At 40.7% G+C, this 20,974-nt stretch overlaps 5 protein-coding genes across 8 annotated transcripts; all 5 read right to left on the minus strand.

Annotated features, from left to right (window-relative positions):
* Positions 1–75: 75 nt before the first annotated feature.
* On the minus strand, positions 76–6,192 carry LOC118235302 (olfactory receptor 1D2-like). 4 transcript variants are annotated; one of them, XM_035432503.1, is made up of 2 exons: positions 6,044–6,052; positions 76–1,236 (listed from the first exon to the last, which is right to left on the minus strand). In XM_035432503.1, exon 2 carries the CDS (start codon positions 1,186–1,188, stop codon positions 211–213), a length of 978 nt encoding a protein of 325 aa, XP_035288394.1. In that variant the 5' UTR covers positions 1,189–1,236; positions 6,044–6,052; the 3' UTR covers positions 76–210. The 4 variants fall into 4 exon arrangements, with proteins under 4 accessions (XP_035288394.1, XP_035288392.1, XP_035288393.1 ...); XM_035432501.1 differs by lacking the exon at positions 6,044–6,052 and adding an exon at positions 1,975–2,009; XM_035432502.1 differs by lacking the exon at positions 6,044–6,052 and adding an exon at positions 1,812–2,003.
* Positions 6,193–8,321: 2,129 nt separating this feature from the next.
* Positions 8,322–10,937, minus strand: LOC118236580 (olfactory receptor 1D2-like). Its single transcript, XM_035435071.1, has 3 exons — positions 10,925–10,937; positions 10,667–10,700; positions 8,322–9,782 (listed from the first exon to the last, which is right to left on the minus strand). The coding sequence occupies exons 1-3, from the start codon at positions 10,935–10,937 to the stop codon at positions 8,753–8,755; spliced, it is 1,077 nt and encodes a 358-aa protein (XP_035290962.1). The 3' UTR covers positions 8,322–8,752.
* A 1,258-nt stretch (positions 10,938–12,195) lies between these two features.
* Positions 12,196–14,572, minus strand: LOC118235325 (olfactory receptor 1D2-like). The gene is made up of 2 exons (XM_035432540.1): positions 14,106–14,572; positions 12,196–13,265 (listed from the first exon to the last, which is right to left on the minus strand). The coding sequence occupies exon 2, from the start codon at positions 13,212–13,214 to the stop codon at positions 12,237–12,239; it is 978 nt and encodes a 325-aa protein (XP_035288431.1). The 5' UTR covers positions 13,215–13,265; positions 14,106–14,572; the 3' UTR covers positions 12,196–12,236.
* Positions 14,573–15,385: 813 nt separating this feature from the next.
* Positions 15,386–17,690, minus strand: LOC118235333 (olfactory receptor 1D2-like). The gene is made up of 2 exons (XM_035432549.1): positions 17,662–17,690; positions 15,386–16,776 (listed from the first exon to the last, which is right to left on the minus strand). The coding sequence occupies exon 2, from the start codon at positions 16,722–16,724 to the stop codon at positions 15,750–15,752; it is 975 nt and encodes a 324-aa protein (XP_035288440.1). The 5' UTR covers positions 16,725–16,776; positions 17,662–17,690; the 3' UTR covers positions 15,386–15,749.
* Positions 17,691–19,165: 1,475 nt separating this feature from the next.
* LOC118235326 (olfactory receptor 1D2-like) lies at positions 19,166–20,176 on the minus strand. The gene has a single exon (XM_035432541.1). The coding sequence runs from the start codon at positions 20,159–20,161 to the stop codon at positions 19,184–19,186; it is 978 nt and encodes a 325-aa protein (XP_035288432.1). The 5' UTR covers positions 20,162–20,176; the 3' UTR covers positions 19,166–19,183.
* Positions 20,177–20,974: the final 798 nt, after the last annotated feature.

Consider the following 20,974-nt stretch of genomic DNA (forward strand, 5'->3'; position numbering starts at 1 on the left):
GCACAAGAACACCACAAGACAATAAAGACAATAAAACAAAATAGCACAAAACAGTAACTAAGTGCACAATGTAACGCTAAAACTTTCACCTGGAATTGTGTAGGTCGGGTAATGATTTCCTATTTCCAAGAAAATGCATTGAAACCCCAGGGCCTAAAATTAATGAATGTCATTTGTTTGAATAATTTATTTTCGCTGTAGGGTTTGGCGCTATGCCTGTCCTGTCCACGCTGCTACTTTGACTTTCTGGAGCATAGCCAGTATTCTGTTTCTGATTTCTTTGGTTGCCAGAGAATACACAATGGGGTTCAGACAGGACGGGATGCACGAGGCTAACGACAAGTTGAGCATTTTGGCATTTGGATGCATGAGAAATAAGAAAAGCTCAATGATGTACACTGTTAAGGTCGGCACGTAGAAAATGGCCACCACGGTGAGATGCTCTGTGCAGGTTGCCAGTGCTTTGTACCTGCTCTCCACAGTTTTCATTCTAAACACGACACTCAAAATCCAGCCGTATGACACGACGATGAAACTAAGTGGCCCAAACAAGATTACTATACTCAAAGAAGAACCAGCGGCCCATTGCAGTGTGTAATCATTGCACGATAGTATGAACACGGCTGCATACTCACAGAAAAAGTTGTACACCGTGAGTGAATTACAAAAAGACAGTTTTGACAAGATCAAGACCAAGAACACCAGGGCGCTGACACAAAACGACCAAACAATCGCTAAAATACTGATCATGCGTGTGGGAGTGTTGATGCTACTATGCCGCAGGGGGAAACATATCGCAATTAACCTGTCGTAGGCAAGTACACCGAGGGAAAATGATTCTAGTGCCACAGAACAGTAGTAAAAAAACATCTGTGTCAAACATGCATTGTAGGACATGAAGGTATCTTTCGTGAAAACAGTCTTGATCGCACTAGGAATAAAGGATGTACTGTACATCAAGTCGACAACCCCTAAATTAGCCACCGCGATGTACTTTGGAGTGTGCAGGCGCTGATCTGTCCATATAATGGAAATGATAAAGGAGTTGCACAAAATTGTTACAATATAAATGAAGCCGAGAAAAGTTAAATACAAATCGGCAAATTTAAAATCCCTAAATCCGATAACGTAAAATCCCAATGGTCGAATTATGGAGTCGTTAGTGTTCGAAGTGGCGAGGATTCCCATTGCACGTGCACGCCGTTCAGGAACTCCGCGTGACTTTTCCTCTGGGCCCTGAGACAAACAGATAAATGGCAAAAATATAAAACCACGTGACAATTCAGGCTAATGTTCCGCAACAGTTGATTAGTTTAGTTTGGGCTTTAATAGACCTTCAGAGCGAATTTACGCATGATATTAAAACTCTTAAAATATGCTACAAACCGCTCAAAAAGAACGTCATTAGACGCCCGTTATTATTCCTCTATCCATTCTAACGAAATATGGTAATTGGTCTTAGTTTTGGAGCTAACCATTTAATCTGCTTTTTTTGTTAACTATTTAGGTTGTGCAAAACTAATTAGAATGATATATTTTTCATAAGCTAAAGTTTAGAAAAATGTCAAAAGTAGCCTTACGGACAAATAATAATAGAACTTTTAGTGTAAATGTCTGAATGTGAGGACGTTTGCTTACATTCTGTATTAACAATATACTCTCTGAATATTGTATTTGATGTACAGGCTATGGCTTTTCCACATGCGTGTGGAAAGTATGCACGTCTAACCATTCACAGCATTAGTCAGCCCTGGCGTCTGAAAGAATTGCGACAAAACGCGTCGATTAAAGGCGTGGAGTAGTCTACTCACCAGATCTCCTTAGCATCGGTGACTGAGGAAACTCAAGTACCGTAAGTGCCGAACGTATGCGCATGGAAACATGCACAATTAGCCCTGGCACAATCGGCGTCCGAAAGAATGGAACGATTAGAGGAGCGCAGTAGAATTAGCGCAGGAGAGAAACGGTACTCACCAGTTCTCCTCAGCATCGGTGACTGTTGAAACCCCTTTAGTCTAATGTGCTTCTGCAGTCCTGCGGCAGAATATATATCTCCGTGTGTGTGGAATGCGCATGCTTGGGAATTCTCGTTGGACATCAATTAAAATCGAGTGTTGTACCCTTCTTCGACTCCTCTACAGATTTCGACCCCCCTTCACGTGAACGCGCACTTGCAATGAACGAACTCCGCTTTTCTTTCGCTTATTTTTTCCAATTAAAATTGGGACGAAAATAATGTAGGCTGTGGTACGAGCATAGTGGTATATACTGTATATATATATGAACCGTTTAATTGATTGTGGTGGACCTTTAAGTAATTGGATAAAAAGTCACGATGTTAAACAACACATTTTTCATCGTAAAAAGAGGTAATCAGCAAGCAGATTGAAGTCATTCAATGACGATGCCTGAACTGCCCTCCCTTGCCTGTTGAATGCATAATCCCATTGGTACGTAAGAGGCAATGATGAGGTCACTTTTTACATTACATTTAGCCATTAAGCAGACCCTCTTATCCTGATCGACTTACACACACTGGATGTTTTATGTACAATGCACTCGTACAGCAATTCAGCTTAAGGAGCTAACCTCTCAGTTAGCAAGCGGAACAGTGAATCAATGTTGAATCATCATCAGCAGATACGTCGATTCAATGTTGAAATCTGATCCACAGTCCACGTGGACTGTTTCTTCAGGTTTTCTGAAATTAATATTTTTTGTCAAAAAATTGCTTGAACGTAATCTTCATATAATAAAGAGAATCAAAATTCAGCGTTGGTTTTTTTTTTTTTTTGATGAGGTGTCTGTGTGAATTGACACAAGACAAACTCTTTTTCCCACGGCGTGCAGGCAGGACTGCCGCCGTGGGCTATGCGTGGCAAATTGTGGTCACTCACTCACTCATGGACCTTTAGTCGGACGCATGCGCAGGTGGTGCCAGCTAAAATGTGTCTGCGGAAGTGAGTTGCGCCGTGGGTCTGGACGGTTCCGTGCTTGTTCTGTCTTCTACTTGTTCCAGTGTTTAGTTCTGTTCCTGGCAGACCGAGTGTGATGTACTATTCAAAGAAAGCGTTGTTTAAAATTTCTCCACCTATGTATGCTCGGCTTGTCTGGTTGGCAGGGAAGGACCATGACCTCTGACCCTGGGAAACAACTGATTTTTTTCTACTTTGGCATAGATTGGATTTAAAAAAGGAGAACAGGGGCAATCTGGTGTTATGAAAATAATACTAGGCTGTTTGTGTAAATATGGTCTATAGAATAATTGAAACCTCACTGGACACATGCTGAATCATACATACGGTGTATTAATATATTAACTTAGGTAGCCCTTCGTGCTCTTCATGGGCACTGCGGCAGTGCCCCACCTGGGAATAAATGTGCAACGTTTGAAGTTGCAAGCTTTTGTTCCTTAATCATTACGATGCACTGACATTCAGCCAAGCAAGCATCAAGACCTTGTTGACAAATTTCCATTCATCAGGGTCTAAATTTGACCTCTTTGACAGACCGTACCAAAGTAATGTTGCCAAAGCAATTAAAATACAATATGAGGATTTGCAAACGCTTTATAACTGCAGAAAAATATAAGCTATGAGAAAACATACATTTTTATTGCATGCCTTCGTTTGAACCTGAATTTTCTTTTTTCTTTTTTCTTTTTTCTTTTCTTTTTTTTTGTATTTTTTGGGGGGAGGGGATGAAAGATATTTAAGATATTTACAAAAGTTTCTGATGACATGTTTTACAGTCGATAAATTAGGGCATTTTGGGAACATATTTCCAAAGGCTGTACATAAGAAAAGATTCAGATTCCCCGCCCTCCCACCCCCCCCCCCCCCCCCCCCCCACCAGCAAGTCAGTTAAGAAAAAGGTCTTTCTGACAGTACAGTACTATATAAGCACACCACAGGACAATAACTGAGGAAATTGCTCAAAATAGAAATTAAGATACAGCTGCCAAAACTACACTTAAACTTACAGATGGAATTACAGTGTCTCATATTTTCAAGAAAATACAATTCAACTACATAACATTGGACATCACATAGACATGCACAATCAGGGTGAAACAGGAAGGTCTAAATATACGTGGATTTTATTGACTTTGAAAATGTAAACATTTACGGCAACAGCGGCCCTACGCCTGCCCCGCCCACACTGCTACCTTGACTTTCTGGAGCATGGCCAATATTCTGTTCCTGATTTCTTTCGTAGCCAGGGAATACACAATGGGGTTAAGACAGGACGGGATGCACGAGGCTAACGACAAGTTCACCATTTTGACATTTGGATGAACGAGGTATAAGAAAAGCTCAATGATGTACACCGTTATGGTCGGCACGTAGAAAATCGCCACTACGGTGAGATGTTCTGTGCAGGTTGCAAGTGCTTTGTACCTGCTCTCCACAGTTTTCATTCTAAACACGACTCTCAAAATCCAGCCATATGACACGACGATAAAACTAAGGGGCCCAAACAAGATCACTATACTAAAAGTAGATCCAGTGGTCCATTGCAGTGTATAATCATTGCACGCGAGTATGAATACAGCTGCGTACTCACAGATAAAGTTGTGCACAGTGAGAGAATCACAAAAAGACAGTTTTGACAAGAGGAAGATCGAGAACACCAGGGCGCTTATACAAAACGACCAAACAATCGCTAAAATACTGATCATGCGTGTGGGTGTGTTGATTGAACTCTGCCTCAGTGGGTAACATATCGCAATTAATCTGTCGTAGGCAAGTACACCGAGAGAAAATGACTCAAGCGCTCCAGAACAGTAATAAAAGAAGATCTGTGTCAAACATGCATTGTAGGACATAAACGTATCTTTCGTGACAACAGTCTTGATTATATTCGGAATAAAGGATGTACTGTAAATCAAGTCGACAACCCCTAAATTAGCCACCGCGATGTACTTTGGAGTGTGTAGGCGATAATCCGTCCATATAATAGAAATTATGAAGGAGTTGCACAAAACCGTTACAATATAAATGAAGCCGAGGAAAATTAAATATAAATCAGCAAACTTGAAATCCGTAAATCCAATAACGAAAAATCCCACTGGTCGAATGATGGAGTCGTTTGTGATCAAAGTGTGGAGAATTCCCATTGCACGTGCACGGCGTTCAGGACCTCCGCGTGACTGCTTTTCCTCTTGGCGCCTGAGACAGAAACAGATAAATGACAATAAGTGAACATCAAAACCCCGTCACAATTCAGGCTGATGTTCCGGTACGGTTTGTTAGTCTAGTTTGGTTTTTAATATACCTTCAGAGCGCCTGAGGCTAATTTCTGCAACGTTTCTGTGTTATTCTAATGAATGCTTAAATATTTCATTTAAATTATAATTTGACTATTTGTTTACTTATGTAAATTATTACTCCAGCGTGAGTGCTAAACTGTATAACTATTAGATTTTTTTACTCCAAGTAACACCGATATTTTTGGGCAAAGCGCATGTAGATTTCTCCTTGAGTAATGTCGGAATTTACGAATGATAATAAAGCGCTCAAAATATTCGCAAAAATGCGTTTGATTAAATATTAAGTCATGACACTTCTATTATTATTCATGCATCCATTCAAACGAAACGTGGTCATTGGTCTTGGCGCTGGAGGCGACAGTTTTATCGACTTATTAGCTATTTAGGTTTTCCAAAACTAATTTCCAGAAAGCCTCCACTTTCGGTGAACAGCACGTAATCCGATTGCGAACGAACCCATGGAAACCGAATCACTGACCACAAAAATCGCTTTCGTTAACGTATAACTTAAATCGCGCCTGGGCTATATTTAGTTTTATATTCAGCCAGTGTTGACGATCTTTAATGTTGTAGGTTTTGCTCTTACATTTTCTATTACCAAAATACTGTTTGAATATTAGAATTTTTGAATTTGGTTTACAAGTTGTGGCTATTCTACGTAAGTGCCGAACGTGTGCGCGTGGGGAGGTTTACAATCAGCCCTGGCGTCTGAAAGAGTAGAACGATTAGAGGAGCACAGTAGAATTAGCGCAGGAGAAAAACGGTACTCACCAGTTCTCCTCAGCATCAGTGACTGTCGAAACCCCTTTAGTCTTAATGTGCTTCTGTACTCGTGCTGCAGAATATATCTCCCCGTGTGTGTGGAATGCGCGTGCATGAAAATTCTCCTGAGACATCAATTAAAATCAGGCGTTTTACTGTGTTTTTCGCCTCCACCGCACATTTCGACCCCCCTTCAAGTGAACACGGGCGTCAAGGTACACGCTGTGCTATGAACGATCTCTGCTTTTCTGTTTGCTTAATTTCTACAATAAAAATTAAAACTGCTATAGGCCTGCTTTGGATTGAGGTAGGAGCACAGCTTTAAACCATGAATTGTAGTCAGTTCCATTGATTGTGGTGGATGATAAAATGACTGCAAATGAAGTCACGATTTTGACGTCGTTGTAAAGAGAGGCAATTAGTCAGCAAGGTCAGTTTGGTGATTGTCGAATCCGGCCTGGGGCTTTCTGTGTGGAGTTTGAATGTTACCCCCCGTGTCCGCTTGGGTTTCCTCTGTGCACTATGGTTTCCTCCCACAGTCCAAAGACATGCAAGTCAGGCTAATTGGAGACTAAATTGCCCATATGCGTGTGTGAGCGAATGGGTGATGTGCTCACGTTCAGTCACGCAGTCATAGGCCTCATTGACAAATTGTCTTTTAACAGGGTCAAAATTTGAGCTCTTTGTCAGAACATACCAAAGTTATGTTGCCAAAGCATTTAAATACAATATGATTTTTTCCCTAGAAATTCTGACCAACATAGAACAACATTACATTACATTATAGGCATTTAGCAGACGCTCTTATCCAGAGCGACGTACAACAAGTGCATAGGTTTCATGATGTAGAGGCGCAAAAGAGACACTAGAGTGAAGTAAGGATCGTAGTGCCAGAAGTGACCACATCGATCAGGACTCCAACCCTGTAGAGTAAGCTTGTTCAGAAAGCAAGAATCCTACCAAGTACAAACTAGCACTGGAATCACACCTAATCATACAAAAACAATCCTGCCAGATACACTAACAATCAAATTATCCTAGCTAGGTACAGTGAGCTGAACTATAGGCTAGGGAGGGGTGGGGAGAGGTGCATCCTGAAGAGATGAGTCTTCAGTCTGCGTTTGAAAGTGGTGAGATTCTCTGCTGTTCTGACCGTCACGGGGAGGTCATTCCACCAGCGAGGGGCCAGGACAGACAGCAGACGGGAGCGGGAAGTGCAGACGCGAAGAGGGGGAGGTGCCAAGCGTCCAGAGGTGGCAGAACGGAGAGGTCTGGCTGGTGTGTAGGGTCTGATGATCCTCTGAATGTACCCTGGTGCTGACCCCTTAGCTGCCTGGTATGCAAGCACCAAGGACTTAAATTTGATGCGAGCCATAACAGGCAGCCAGTGGAGGTCAGTGAGCAGGGGGGTGACATGGGAATGTCTGGGGAGGTTGTAGACCAGACGCGCTGCAGCATTCTGGATGAGCTGCAGGGGTCTGATGGCGGATGCTGGCAGACCAGCCAGTAGCGAGTTGCAGTAGTCCAAGCGGGACAGGACCATCGCTTGAACCAGGACATAGAGCATAAAGCTAATTAAACAGAAGATGGTATTGCAATTATAATAATCACAGAAAAATCGCAAAATGTGGGTTTATGTGGGGTTGTTACGTCCCTCCGCCTCAGGTGGGGGCGCTGGCCGTTTGGACACATGCGTGTGTCTTGTTATAGTTAATTGAGAGCACCGGTGCCCTTTTAAGAAGCCTGGAGTTGGCTTCTCAAGAGATGGGGGCTTTTTCTCCTCACCTCACGACTACGGCCGGGTCTTGATTTTGTCTTGTGTTTTGCAGCTATTTTAGTATTCCTTATGTGTAGTTGAATAAAGTTATTGGTTATTTTGGGAAGCCTTGGTTTTGGCTTCGTTATGTTTGCGGGGGCTTGAGAGCAACCGTAACAGGGGTATTAATGTCATTCTTCCTGATCTGAGATGGGACCACCATTAATGACAGCCAAAAGTTCAACACATTCAGACACCGACACACATGCAGACCCAGACAGACAGACTGGCACAGACACACGCACCCTACTTCTTTTTAAGCGTATTGCAATAACGCTTGTGGACTTCGTGTTTTATTTTGTTCATTAAAAGATTTCATTCGTCTGTATTTTGGATTGGATAGAGTATTATTCTATAATCCATGTGCATACATGTATGGGTAGGCTATATCTCAGTAATATTTCCTGTCATGGCTATATGGGGGGTATTCTCAGGAAAAAAAGAAATTCTCATTATTTAACATTTGCCTTGTGGAGCTGGAAATTAATCCTTTATTTCAGAAAAAAGCCATTTAAACATCGAAAGTTTTTTAAGAAATGGTTTTAAAAATATAATTACCTTTATTTAGCCTAGTAGGTCAGTTGAGAACAAGCTCTCACTGACAATGGCGACGTGGTATGTTACAGTATTGCACAAGCACACCACAAGACAATAAATGTGAAAATGATACAAAATATTTACCAAGACACAGTACACAATGCAACGCTTAAGCTTCCAACGGGAATTAATGTGTTACCGGTGTGGGTCGGGTAATGATTTCCTATTTCCAATAAAATGCAAGTCATATGCAATAGCCTAGGTTGGACGTCACGTAGACATGCGCCGTTGGGGTGAAACCCCGAGGCCTAAAATTAATGATTGTCATTCATTTGAAAAATGTATATTTACTGTATGGTTCAGCCCTACCCCCTCTCTGCCCAGGCTGCTACTTTGGCGTTCTGGAACATGGCCAATATTCTGTTCCTGATTTCTTTCGTAGCCAGGGAATACACAATGGGGTTAAGACATGACGGGATGCACGAGGCTAACGACAAGTTCACCATTTTGACATTTGGATGAACGAGGTATAAGAAAAGCTCAATGATGTACACTGTTATGGTCGGCACGTAGAAAATCGCCACTACGGTGAGATGTTCCGTGCAGGTTGCAAGTGCTTTGTACCTGCTCTCTACAGTTTTCATTCTAAACACGACTCTTAAAATCCAGCCGTATGACACGACGATAAAACTAAGGGGCCCAAACAAGATCACTATACTAAAAGTAGATACAGTGGTCCATTGCAGTGTATAATCATTGCACGCTAGTATGAACACAGCTGCGTACTCACAGATAAAGTTGTGCACAGTAAGAGAATCACAAAAAGACAGTTTTGACAAGAGGAAGATCGAGAACACCAGGGCGCTTATACAAAGCGACCAAACAATCGCTAAAATACTGATCATGCGTGTGGGCGTGTTGATTGAACTCTGCCTCAGTGGGAAACATATCGCAATTAATCTGTCATAGGCAAGTACACCGAGAGAAAATGACTCAAGCGCTGCAGAACAGTAATAAAAAAAGATCTGTGTCAAACATGCATTGTAGGACATAAACGTATCTTTCGTGACAACAGTCTTGATTATATTCGGAATAAAGGATGTACTGTAAATCAAGTCGACAACCCCTAAATTAGCCACCGCGATGTACTTTGGAGTGTGTAGGCGATAATCCGTCCATATAATAGAAATTATGAAGGAGTTGCACAAAACCGTTACAATATAAATGAAGCCGAGGAAAATTAAATATAAATCAGCAAACTTGAAATCCGTAAATCCAATAACGAAAAATCCCACTGGTCGAACGATGGATTCGTTTGTGATCGAAGTGTGGAGAATTCCCATTGCACGTGCACGGCGTTCAGGACCTCCACGTGACTGCTTTTCCTCTTGGCGCCTGAGACAGAAACAGATAAATGGCAATAAGTGAAAATCGAAACCCCGTCACAATTCAGGCTGATGTTCCGCTACGGTTTGTTAGTTTAGTTTGGATTTGAATCTACCTTCAGAGCGCCTGAGGCTAATTTCGGTGTTTTGCAACGTTTCTGTGTTATTCTAATGAATGCTTAAATATTTCATTTAAATTATAATTTGACTATTTGTTTACTTATGCAAATCATTACTCCGGTGTGAGTGCTAAACTGTATAACTAGATTATTAGATTTTTTTACTCCAAGTAACACCGAGATTTTTGGGCAAAGCGCATGTAGATTTCTCCTTGAGTAATGTCGGAATTTACGAATGATAATAAAGCGCTCAAAATATTCGCAAAAATGCGTTTGATTAAATATTAAGTCATGCCACTCCTATTGTTATTCATGCATCCATTCAAACGAAACGTGGCCATTGGTCTTGGCGCTGGAGGCGACAGTTTTATCGACTTATTAGCTATTTAGGTTTTGCAAAACTCATTTCCAGAAAGCCTCCACTTTCGGTGAACAGCACGTAATCCGATTGCGAACGAAACCATGGGAATCGAATCACTGACCACAAAAATCACTTTCGTAAACGTATAACTTAAATCGCGCCTAGGCTATATTTAGGCTTATATTCAGCCAGTGTTGACGATCTTTAATGTTGTAGGTTTTGCTCTTACATTTTCTATTACCAAAATACTGTTTGAATATTAGAATTTTTGAATTTGGTTTACAAGTTGTGGCTATTCTACGTAAGTGCCGAACGTTTGCGCGTGGGGAGGTTTACAATCAGCCCTGGCGTCTGAAAGAATAGAACGATTAGAGGAGCACAGTAGAATTAGCGCAGGAGAAAAACAGTACTCACCAGTTCTCCTCAGCATCGGTGACTGTTGAAACCTCTTTAGTCTAATGTTCTTCTGTAGTCGTGCTGCAGAATATATCTCACCGTGTGTGTGGAATGCGCATGCTTGGGAATTCTCCCCCGGAACTCAATTAAAAACAGGGGTTGTACTGTTTTGTACATGGTGAGTTTAGTGATTGTCAGACATTTTATTTTTAATATGGGAGTGGAGTCTAAATGGCTTATGCAATATTTCACCAAAATTTGACTCCGCCCACTTACCCTCTCCTGTCATTACTGGTCACAAAAAGTTGTAATTGCTAACAGCATGTGAAGTAATGATTATGCAAGTTGAATTCGGTGATTGCATATTTATTATGGCAAGGGAGCCCGATTTGGCAAGTTTATTTTTAAAGGGATGGTGTTCTTTAACCAATATTACTTTAAATGTGCCTGTTTATTTTAATTTTTTTTTAACCACTGGCTAGTTTTCAACTGCAGTCCCTGGGCAAGATGGAAACAGCCATTCAAAACAGGTTAAAAGACACATTAAGTTCATTAAGTTTTTTAATCCTTTTTCATTTTGCATTTGCTTGAGTATTACTTTGTGACCCATGTCCACACATGCAAGCACAGGCTCTGTCTCAGTGATATAGAACTGCACACATGTCCCCATACACACACACACACACACACACAAGCACAGGCACACACACGCACACACACACGCCCACACATGCATTCACGCACACACAGACACACACCCCAAGCTCCCTCTTGTGAGTACCATATCCAAGATGTAATTTTGGGGGTGTCGTACCAAGTGAAATAAATGTCCAGTGTCAATTCAACTGAATCCAATAGGGACCATATGTACTATGTAAGAGTTGATTTTACACTGAACATTATACTATATTGGCGCAGGAATATGTTTTCAGTCGGGGAAGGCTGACAGAAAGTAAATCTTTAAAAATGTACTTCAATTTTTGTTCATGGTTTCAGTTTGGCCTGAATTTAAAAAAAAATGTTTTTATTTATTTGTTGTGCAGTGGAAGATATTTCAGTTAAGTTTCTGATGGCTTCTTTTTATTTCTTTTTTTTTTAACAGTTGTTTTACAGCTGATAAATTTGGGCAATTTAGGAATATGTTTCCAAAGACTATACATAAGAAAAGATTAAGCAGGCCACCGGAAACTGCTTTAAATATTTAAGCCGACATTCGCAGCTCAGAAAAACTATGGGCCAAAACAGAGATTTAAACTCAACCCCGCTGAAAATAGGGCTGTTCTCAGAAAAATAGAGTTACCGTTGAACTCAGAAGGTCAGTTCTGATGAAGGTCTTACTGATTAAGCAACTACACTACAAAACAATAACGGACAAAATTACTCAAAATATGAATTATGATACAGTTGCCAAAACGTTTAAACTTCCAGATAGAATTAAAGTGTCACCACTCACCAGTGTGCATGGTGGTGGTGTAGGTGTGATATCCTATTTCCAAAATAAATACAATTTAACTACATAGCATTGGATATCACGTAGACATGCGCAATCGAGGCGAAACACAAAGGCCTTAAAATAAGTGAATTTTATTCATTCCAAAATGTCCCACGCTGCTACCTTGACTTTCTGGAGCGTAGCCAGTATTCTGTTCCTGATTTCTTTGGTTGCCAGGGAATACACAATGGGGTTCAGACAGGCCGGGATGCACGAGGCTAACGACAAGTTCACCATTTTGACATTTGGATTGACAATGAATAAGAAAAGTTCTGTGATGTACAGCGCCATGGTCGGAAAATAGAAAATGGCCACTAGAATGAAATGTTCCGTGCAGGTTGCGAGTGCTTTGTACCTGCTCGCCACATTTTTCATTCTAAACACGGCTGTCAAAATACAGGCGTATGACACGACGATTAAACTGAGTGGCCCAAAGAAATCCAGTACAGTGAGTACAGAGGCAGCGGTCCAATGCATTGTGTTGTCATTGCACGCTAGATTGAGTACGGCCACGTGGTCACACATAAAGCTGTACACAGTGAGGGAATCGCAAAAAGACAGTTTTGTCAGGTTGAAAGACATGAACGCAGTGACGCTCACACAAAACGACCAAACAGTTGCTAAAATACTGATCATTCTGGTGGGAGTGTTGATAGAACTGTGCCTCAGGGGGAAACATATCACAATTAATCTGTCATAGGCAAGTACACCGAGGGAAAATGACTCTAGTGCTATAGAGCAGTAATAAAAAAATACCTGTGTCAAACATGCATTGTAGGACATGAAGGTATCTTTCATGAGAACAGTCTTGATCGCACTAGGAATGAAGGATGTACTGCACACCAAGTCGACAACCCCTAAATTAGCCACCGCAAGGTACTTTGGAGTGTGCAGGCGATGATCCGTCCATATAATGGAAATGATAAAGGAATTGCACAAAACCGTTACAATATAAATGAAGCCGAGGAAAATTAAATATAAATCAACAAATTCTAAATTCGTAAATCCGATAACGTAAAATCCCACTGGTCTAACGATTGAGTTGTTTGTGATCGAAGTGGTGAGAATTCCCATTGCGCGTGCGCGATGTTCGGTGCCTCCGCGTGACTGCTTTTTCTCTGGGCCCTGCGGAGAAACAGATGAATGGCAATCAATGAACACATGCAAACAGGTGACAATTCCGGCTAATGCCCCGTACCTGTTGATTAGTTTAATTTGGATTATAGTATACCTTCAGAGCTTGAGAGGCGAATACACATTGCAACTTTTCAGTGTTATTCTATGGAATGTTTAAGCGCATGCTTATCTTAAAATTAAAATTAGGCTGTTTGTTTACTCATAAATCATAACTCCATTATGAGTGCTAAAATGTTTAGCTAAATTTATGCATTCAGTAAAACCTCTGTGTTGGAGAAATTTGGCTTTTAATGGAAACGATTTAACCAATGACACTTACTTCAAGCAACACGGACATTTTTGGACAAGGCGCATGCAGATTTGGTAATATCGGAATTTGATACTAAACATGATACGGAACATGATAATAAAGCTCCCAAAATATGCTAAAATCCATTCGGTTAAATATGAAGTCATGACTCGTATTATTATTCATGCGTCCATTCGAACGAAACGTGGTTATTGGATTTGGTGCTGGAGCCGAGTGTTTTATCGACTTATTAGCCTCCACTTTCGGTGAACAGCATGCAATCCGATCGCGACCGAATCCTAAAAATAAATTTCGTAAACATATAAACCACGGGTAGGCTATATTTCGGCATATATTCAGCCGGTGTTCACGACCTTGAATGTTGTTTTGCTCGCTTCCATTTTCTATAACCAATATACTGTTTGAATTTTAGAATTTTTGTATTTGGTATACACGTTGTGGCTATTCTACATAAGTGCCGAAAGTGTGCCCGTGGAAACATTAACAATCAGCCTTGGCGTCTGAAAAACGGTACTCACCAGTTCTCCTCAGCATCAGTGACTGTCGAAACCCCTTTAGTCTTAATGTGCTTCTGTACTCGTGCTGCAGAATATATCTCCCCGTGTGTGTGGAATGCGCGTGCATGAAAATTCTCCTGAGACATCAATTAAAATCAGGCGTTTTACTGTGTTTTTCGCCTCCACCGCAGATTTCGACCCCCCTTCAAGTGAACGCGGGCGTCAAGGTACACGCTGTGCTATGAACGATCTCTGCTTTTCTGTTTGCTTAATTTCTACAATAAAAATTAAAACGGCTATAGGCCTGCTTTGGATTGAGGTAGGAGCACAGCTTTAAACCATGAATTGTAGTCAGTTCCATTGATTGTGGTGGATGATAAAATGACTGCAAATGAAGTCACGATTTTGACGTCGTTGTAAAGAGAGGCAATTAGTCAGCAAGGTCAGTTTGGTGATTGTCGAATCCGACCTGGGGCTTTCTTTGTGGAGTTTGCATGTTACCCCCCGTGTCCGCTTGGGTTTCCTCTGTGCACTATGGTTTCCTCCCACAGTCCAAAGACATGCAGGTCAGGCTAATTGGAGACTAAATTGCCCATATGCGTGTATGAGCGAATGAGTGATGTGCTCACGTTCAGTCACGCAGTCATAGGCCTCGTTGACAAATTGTCTTTTAACAGGGTCAAAATTTGAGCTCTTTGTCAGAACATACCAAAGTTATGTTGCCAAAGCATTTAAATACAATATGATTTTTTCCCTAGAAATTCTGACCAACATAGAACAACATAGAGCATAAAGCTAATTAAACAGAACATGGTATTGCAATTATAATAATCACAGAAAAATCGCAAAATGTTAATTTCAGACAACGATGTGGGTTTATGTGGGGTGTTCATGTCATTCTTCCTGATTTGAGATGGGACCACCATTCATGACAGCCAAAAGTTCAACACATTCAGACACAGACACACATGCAGACCCAGACAGACAGACTGGCACAGACACACGCACCCTACTTCTTTTTAAGCGTATTGCAATAACGCTTGTGGACTACGGGTTTTATTTTGTTCATTTAATGATTTCATTCGTCTGTATTTTGGATTGGATAGAGTATTATTCTGTAATCCATGTGCATACATGTATGGGTAGGCTATGTCTCAGTAATATTTCCTGTCATGGCTATATGGGGGGTATTCTCAGGAAAAAAAGAAATTCTCATTATTTAACATTTGCCTTGTGGAGCTGGAAATTAATCCTTTATTTCAGAAAAAAATCATTTAAACATCGAAAGTTTTTTAAGAAATGATTTTAAAAATATAATTACCTTTATTTAGCCTAGTAGGTCAGTTGAGAACAAGCTCTCACTGACAATGGCGACGTGGTATGTTACAGTATTGCACAAGCACACCACAAGACAATAAATGTGAAAATGATACAAAATATTTACCAAGACACAGTACACAATGCAACGCTTAAGCTTCCAACGGGAATTAATGTGTTACCGGTGTGGGTCGGGTAATGATTTCCTATTTCCAATAAAATGCAAGTCATATGCAATAGCCTAGGTTGGACGTCACGTAGACATGCGCCGTTGGGGTGAAACCCCGAGGCCTAAAATTAATGATTGTCATTCATTTGAAAAATGTATATTTACTGTATGGTTCAGCCCTACCCCCTCTCTGCCCAGGCTGCTACTTTGGCGTTCTGGAACATGGCCAATATTCTGTTCCTGATTTCTTTCGTAGCCAGGGAATACACAATGGGGTTAAGACATGACGGGATGCACGAGGCTAACGACAAGTTCACCATTTTGACATTTGGATGAACGAGGTATAAGAAAAGCTCAATGATGTACACTGTTATGGTCGGCACGTAGAAAATCGCCACTACGGTGAGATGTTCCGTGCAGGTTGCAAGTGCTTTGTACCTGCTCTCTACAGTTTTCATTCTAAACACGACTCTTAAAATCCAGCCGTATGACACGACGATAAAACTAAGGGGCCCAAACAAGATCACTATACTCAAAGTAGATCCAGTGGTCCATTGCAGTGTGTAATCATTGCACGATAGTTTGAATACGGCATACTCACAGAAAAAGTTGTACACAGTGAGTGAATCACAGAAAAACAGTTTTGTCATGACTGCGGTCGCGAACACATTGATGCTTATACAAAACGACCAAACAATCGCTAAAATGCTAATCATGCTCGTGAGAGTGTTGATGGAACTGTGCCTCAGTGGGAAACATATAGCAATTAACCTGTCATAGGCAAGTACACCGAGGGAAAATGACTCTAGTGCTATAGAACAGTAATAAAAAAATATCTGTGTCAAACATGCATTGTAGGACATGAAGGTATCTTTCGTGAGTACAGCCTTGATCATACTCGGAATAAAGGTTGTACTGCACATCAAGTCGACAACCCCTAAATTAGCCACAGCGATGTACTTTGGAGTGTGCAGGCGATGATCTGTCCATATAATGATAATGATAAAGGAATTGCACAAAACTGTTACAATATAAATGAAGGCAAGGAAAATTAAATATAAATCGGCAAACTTTAAATCTCTAAACCCGACAATATAAAATCCCGCTGGTCTCATGACTGAGTCGTTTGTGATCGAAGTGGCGAGAATTCCCATTGCACGTGCACGGCGTTCAGGACCTCCACGTGACTGCTTTTCCTCTTGGCGCCTGAGACAGAAACAGATAAATGGCAATAAGTGAAAATCGAAACCCCGTCACAATTCAGGCTGATGTTCCGCTACGGTTTGTTAATTTAGTTTGGATTTTAATATACCTTCAGAGCGCCTGAGGCTAATTTCGGTGTTTCTGCAACGTTTCTGTGTTATTCTAGTGAATGCTTAAATATTTCATTTAAATTATAATTTGACTGTTTGTTTACTTATGCAAATCATTACTCCGGTGTGAGTGCTAAACTGTATAACTAGATTATTAGATTTTTTTACTCCAAGTAACACCGAGATTTTTGTGCAAAGCGCATGTAGATTTCTCCTTGAGTAATGTCGGAATTTACGAATGATAATAAAGCGCTCAAAATATTCGCAAAAATGCGTTTGATTAAATATTAAGTCATGCCACTCCTATTATTATTCATGCATCCATTCAAACGAAACGTGGCCATTGGTCTTGGCGCTGGAGGCGACAGTTTTATCGACTTATTAGCTATTTAGGTTTTGCAAAACTAATTTCCAGAAAGCCTCCACTTTCGGTGAACAGCACGTAATCCGATCGCGAACGAAACCATGGAAATCGAATCACTGACCACAAAAATCGCTTTCGTAAACGTATAACTTAAATCGCGCCTCGGCTATATTTAGGCTTATATCCAGCCAGTGCTGACGATCTTTAATGTTGTAGGTTTTGCTCTTACATTTTCTATTACCAATATACTGTTTGAATATTAGAATTTTTGAATTTGGTTTACAAGTTGTGGCTATTCTACGTAAGTGCCGAACGTTTGCGCGTGGGGACGTTTACAATCAGCCTTGGCGTCTGAAAGAATAGAACGATTAGAGGAGCACAGTAGAATTAGCGCAGGAGAAAAACGGTACTCACCAGTTCTCCTCAGCATCGGTGACTGTTGAAACCTCTTTAGTCTAATGTTCTTCTCTAGTCGTGCTGCAGAATATATCTCACCGTGTGTGTGGAATGCGCATGCTTGGGAATTCTCCCCCGGACCTCAATTAAAAACAGGGGTTGTACTGTGTTTGTACTGTTTTGTACATGGTGAGTTTAGTGATTGTCAGACATTTTATTTTTAATATGGGAGTGGAGTCTAAATGGCTTATGCAAAATTTCACCTTCCAAAATTTGACTCCGCCCACATACCCTCTCCTGTCATTACTGGTCACAAAAAGTTGTAATTGCTAACAGCATGTGAAGTAATGATTATGCAAGTTGAATTCGGTGATTTCGTATTTATTATGGCAAGGGAGCCCGATTTGGCAAGTTTATTTTTAAAGGGATGGTGTTCTTTAACCAATATTACTTTAAATGTGCCTGTTTATTTTACATTTTTTTACCATTGGCTAGTTTTCAACGGCGGTCCCTGGGCAAGATGGAAACAGCCATTTAAAACAGGTTAAAAGACACATTACGTTCATTAAGTTTTTTAATCCTTTTTCATTTTGCATTTGCTTGAGTATTGCTTTGTGACCCATGTCCACACATGCAAGCACAGGCTCTGTCTCAGTGATATAGAACTGTACACATGACCCCATACACACACGCATTCACACACACACACACACAAAAACACACCCCAAGCTCCCTCTTATGAGTACCATATCCAAGATGTAATTTTGGGGGGTGTCGTACCAAGTGAAATAAATGTCCAGTGTCAATTCAACTGAACCCAATAGGGACCATATGTACTATGTAAGAGTTGATTGAACACTGAACATTATACTGCGTTGGCGCAGGAATATGTTTTGAGTCGGGGGAAGGCTGACAGAAAGTACATTTTTTAAAATGTATTTCAATTTGTTTGTTTTCAGTTTGTCTTGAATTTTAAAAAATGTTTTTATTTATTTGTTGTGCAATGAAAGCTATTTCAGTTATTAATTTTCTGATGGCTTCTTTTTTTTGTTTCTTTTTTAAACAGTTGTTCTACATCTGATAAATTTGGGAAATTTGGGAATATGTTTCCAAAGACTATATATAAGAAAAGATTTAGCAGGCCACCGGAAACTTAAAAATGTAAACCGACATTCGCAGCTCAGAGAAACTATGGGCCAAAACAGAGATTTAAACTCAGCCCCGCTGAAAAATTGGGCTTTTCTCAGAAAAATAAAGTAGAGTTACCTTAGAACTCAGAAGGTCAGTAACTGGTTACGCAAGCACACTACAAAACAAAACGGACAAAATTACTCAAAATATAAATTAAGATACAGTTGTCAAAACGTTTAAACTTCCAGATAGAATTAAAGTGTCACCACTCACCAGTGTGCCTGGTACATGGTGGTGGTGTAGGTGTGGTATCCTATTTCCAAAATAAAGGCAATTCAACTACATAACATTGGACATCACGTAGACATGCGAGGCGAAATACAAAGGCCTTAAAATAAGTGAATTTTATTCATTTCAAAATGTCCCACGCTGCTACCTTGACTTTCTGGAGCGTAGCCAGTATTCTGTTCTTGATTTCTTTGGTTGCCAGGGAATACACAATGGGGTTCAGACAGGACGGGAGGCACGAGGCTAACGACAAGTTCACCATCCTGATATCTGGATTGACAAAGAATAAGAAAAGTTCGACGATGTACAGCGCCATGGTCGGAAAATAGAAAATGGCCACTAGAATGAAATGTTCCGTGCACGTTGCAAGTGCTTTGTACCTGCTCGCCACATTTTTCATTTTAAACACGGCTGTCAAAATACAGGCGTATGACACTATGATTAAACTAAGGGGCCCAAAAAAAACCAGTACAGTGAGAACAGAGGCAGAGGTCCAATGTATTGTGTTGTCATTGCACGCTAGATTGATCACGGCCACGTGGTCACACATAAAGTTGTACACAGTGAGGGAATCGCAAAAAGACAGTTTTGTCAGGTTGGAAGCCATGAACACAGTGATGCTCACACAAAACAACCAAACAATCGCTAAAATACTGATCATTCTGGTGGGAGTGTTGATAGAACTGTGCCTCAGTGGGAAACATATCACAATTAACCTGTCATAGGCAAGTACACCCAGGGAGAATGACTCTAGTGCTATAGAACCGTAATAAAAAAATACCTGCGTCAAACATGCGTTGTAGGATGTGAAGGTATCTCTCGTGACAACAGTCTTGATCGAACTAGGAATAAAGGATGTACTACAGATCAAGTCGACAATGGCTAAATTAGCCACCGCAAGGTACTTTGGAGTGTGTAGGCGATGATCTGTCCATATAATGGAAATGATGAAGGTGTTGCACAAAACCGTTACAATATAAATGAAGCCGAGGAAAGTTAAATATAAATCGGCAAACTCAAAATTCGTAAATCCGATAATGTAAAATCCTGCTGGCCTAATGATGGAGTCGTTTGTGATGGAAGTGTGGAGAACTCCCATTGCGCGTGTGCGGCGTTCAGGACCTCCGCGTGACTGCTTTTCCTCTGGGCCCTGAGAGAAACAGATGAATGCCAATCAATCGAAACATACAACTATATGCTGTGGCTACTCCGCATACATGCCGTCAATTCGCGCGTAGAAACAATCACAATCAGCCCTAGAGTATGAAAAAATTCCGACGAAACAGTCGTTAAATGTGCAGAGTAAAATTAGCGCAGCAGGATAACTGTACTCACCGGTTCTCCTCAGCATCGGTGATTGTCGAAACCCCTTCAGTCTAGTGTGCTTCTGTACTCGTGCTGCAGAATTTATCTCCTGGTGTGCGTGGAATGCGCGTACATGGGAATTCATCTGGGACATTAATTAAAAATAGATGTGGTGCCGCTTTTCGGCTCTCGTGCAGATTTGAACTCAAATTCACGTGAACGCGAACGATAAACCAGCATAGCGATAAACAATGAGCTGTAGTCTGTTTTACTGGTTGTAGTGGATCATGAAATAATTGCAAAGTCACGATGTTGAAATTTTTATTTTTTTATTGTAAAGAGTGGTAGCCTAATAAGCAGGCAGAGTAACGTTTTTGTTGGGAATATTATTCAAGTGTAACGAAGTGTAGCCTAACACTGAACAGTATTGCTCTTCAAGGTTAAAACACGTCGAAGGCATTATAAGTATTTTAAAAACATTAGTCATAACCAGTTTTAACCTGTTTTTGATGGCTTTTTATTTCTTGCCCAGGGACTACAGTTGAAAACTAACCAGTTGCTAATACTGGCACATTTTACTGTAATATTGACTAATGAGATTTGTCCC

The sequence above is a fragment of the Anguilla anguilla genome, chromosome 9 (assembly GCF_013347855.1).
Source record: "Anguilla anguilla isolate fAngAng1 chromosome 9, fAngAng1.pri, whole genome shotgun sequence".
Lineage (NCBI taxonomy): Eukaryota > Metazoa > Chordata > Actinopteri > Anguilliformes > Anguillidae > Anguilla > Anguilla anguilla.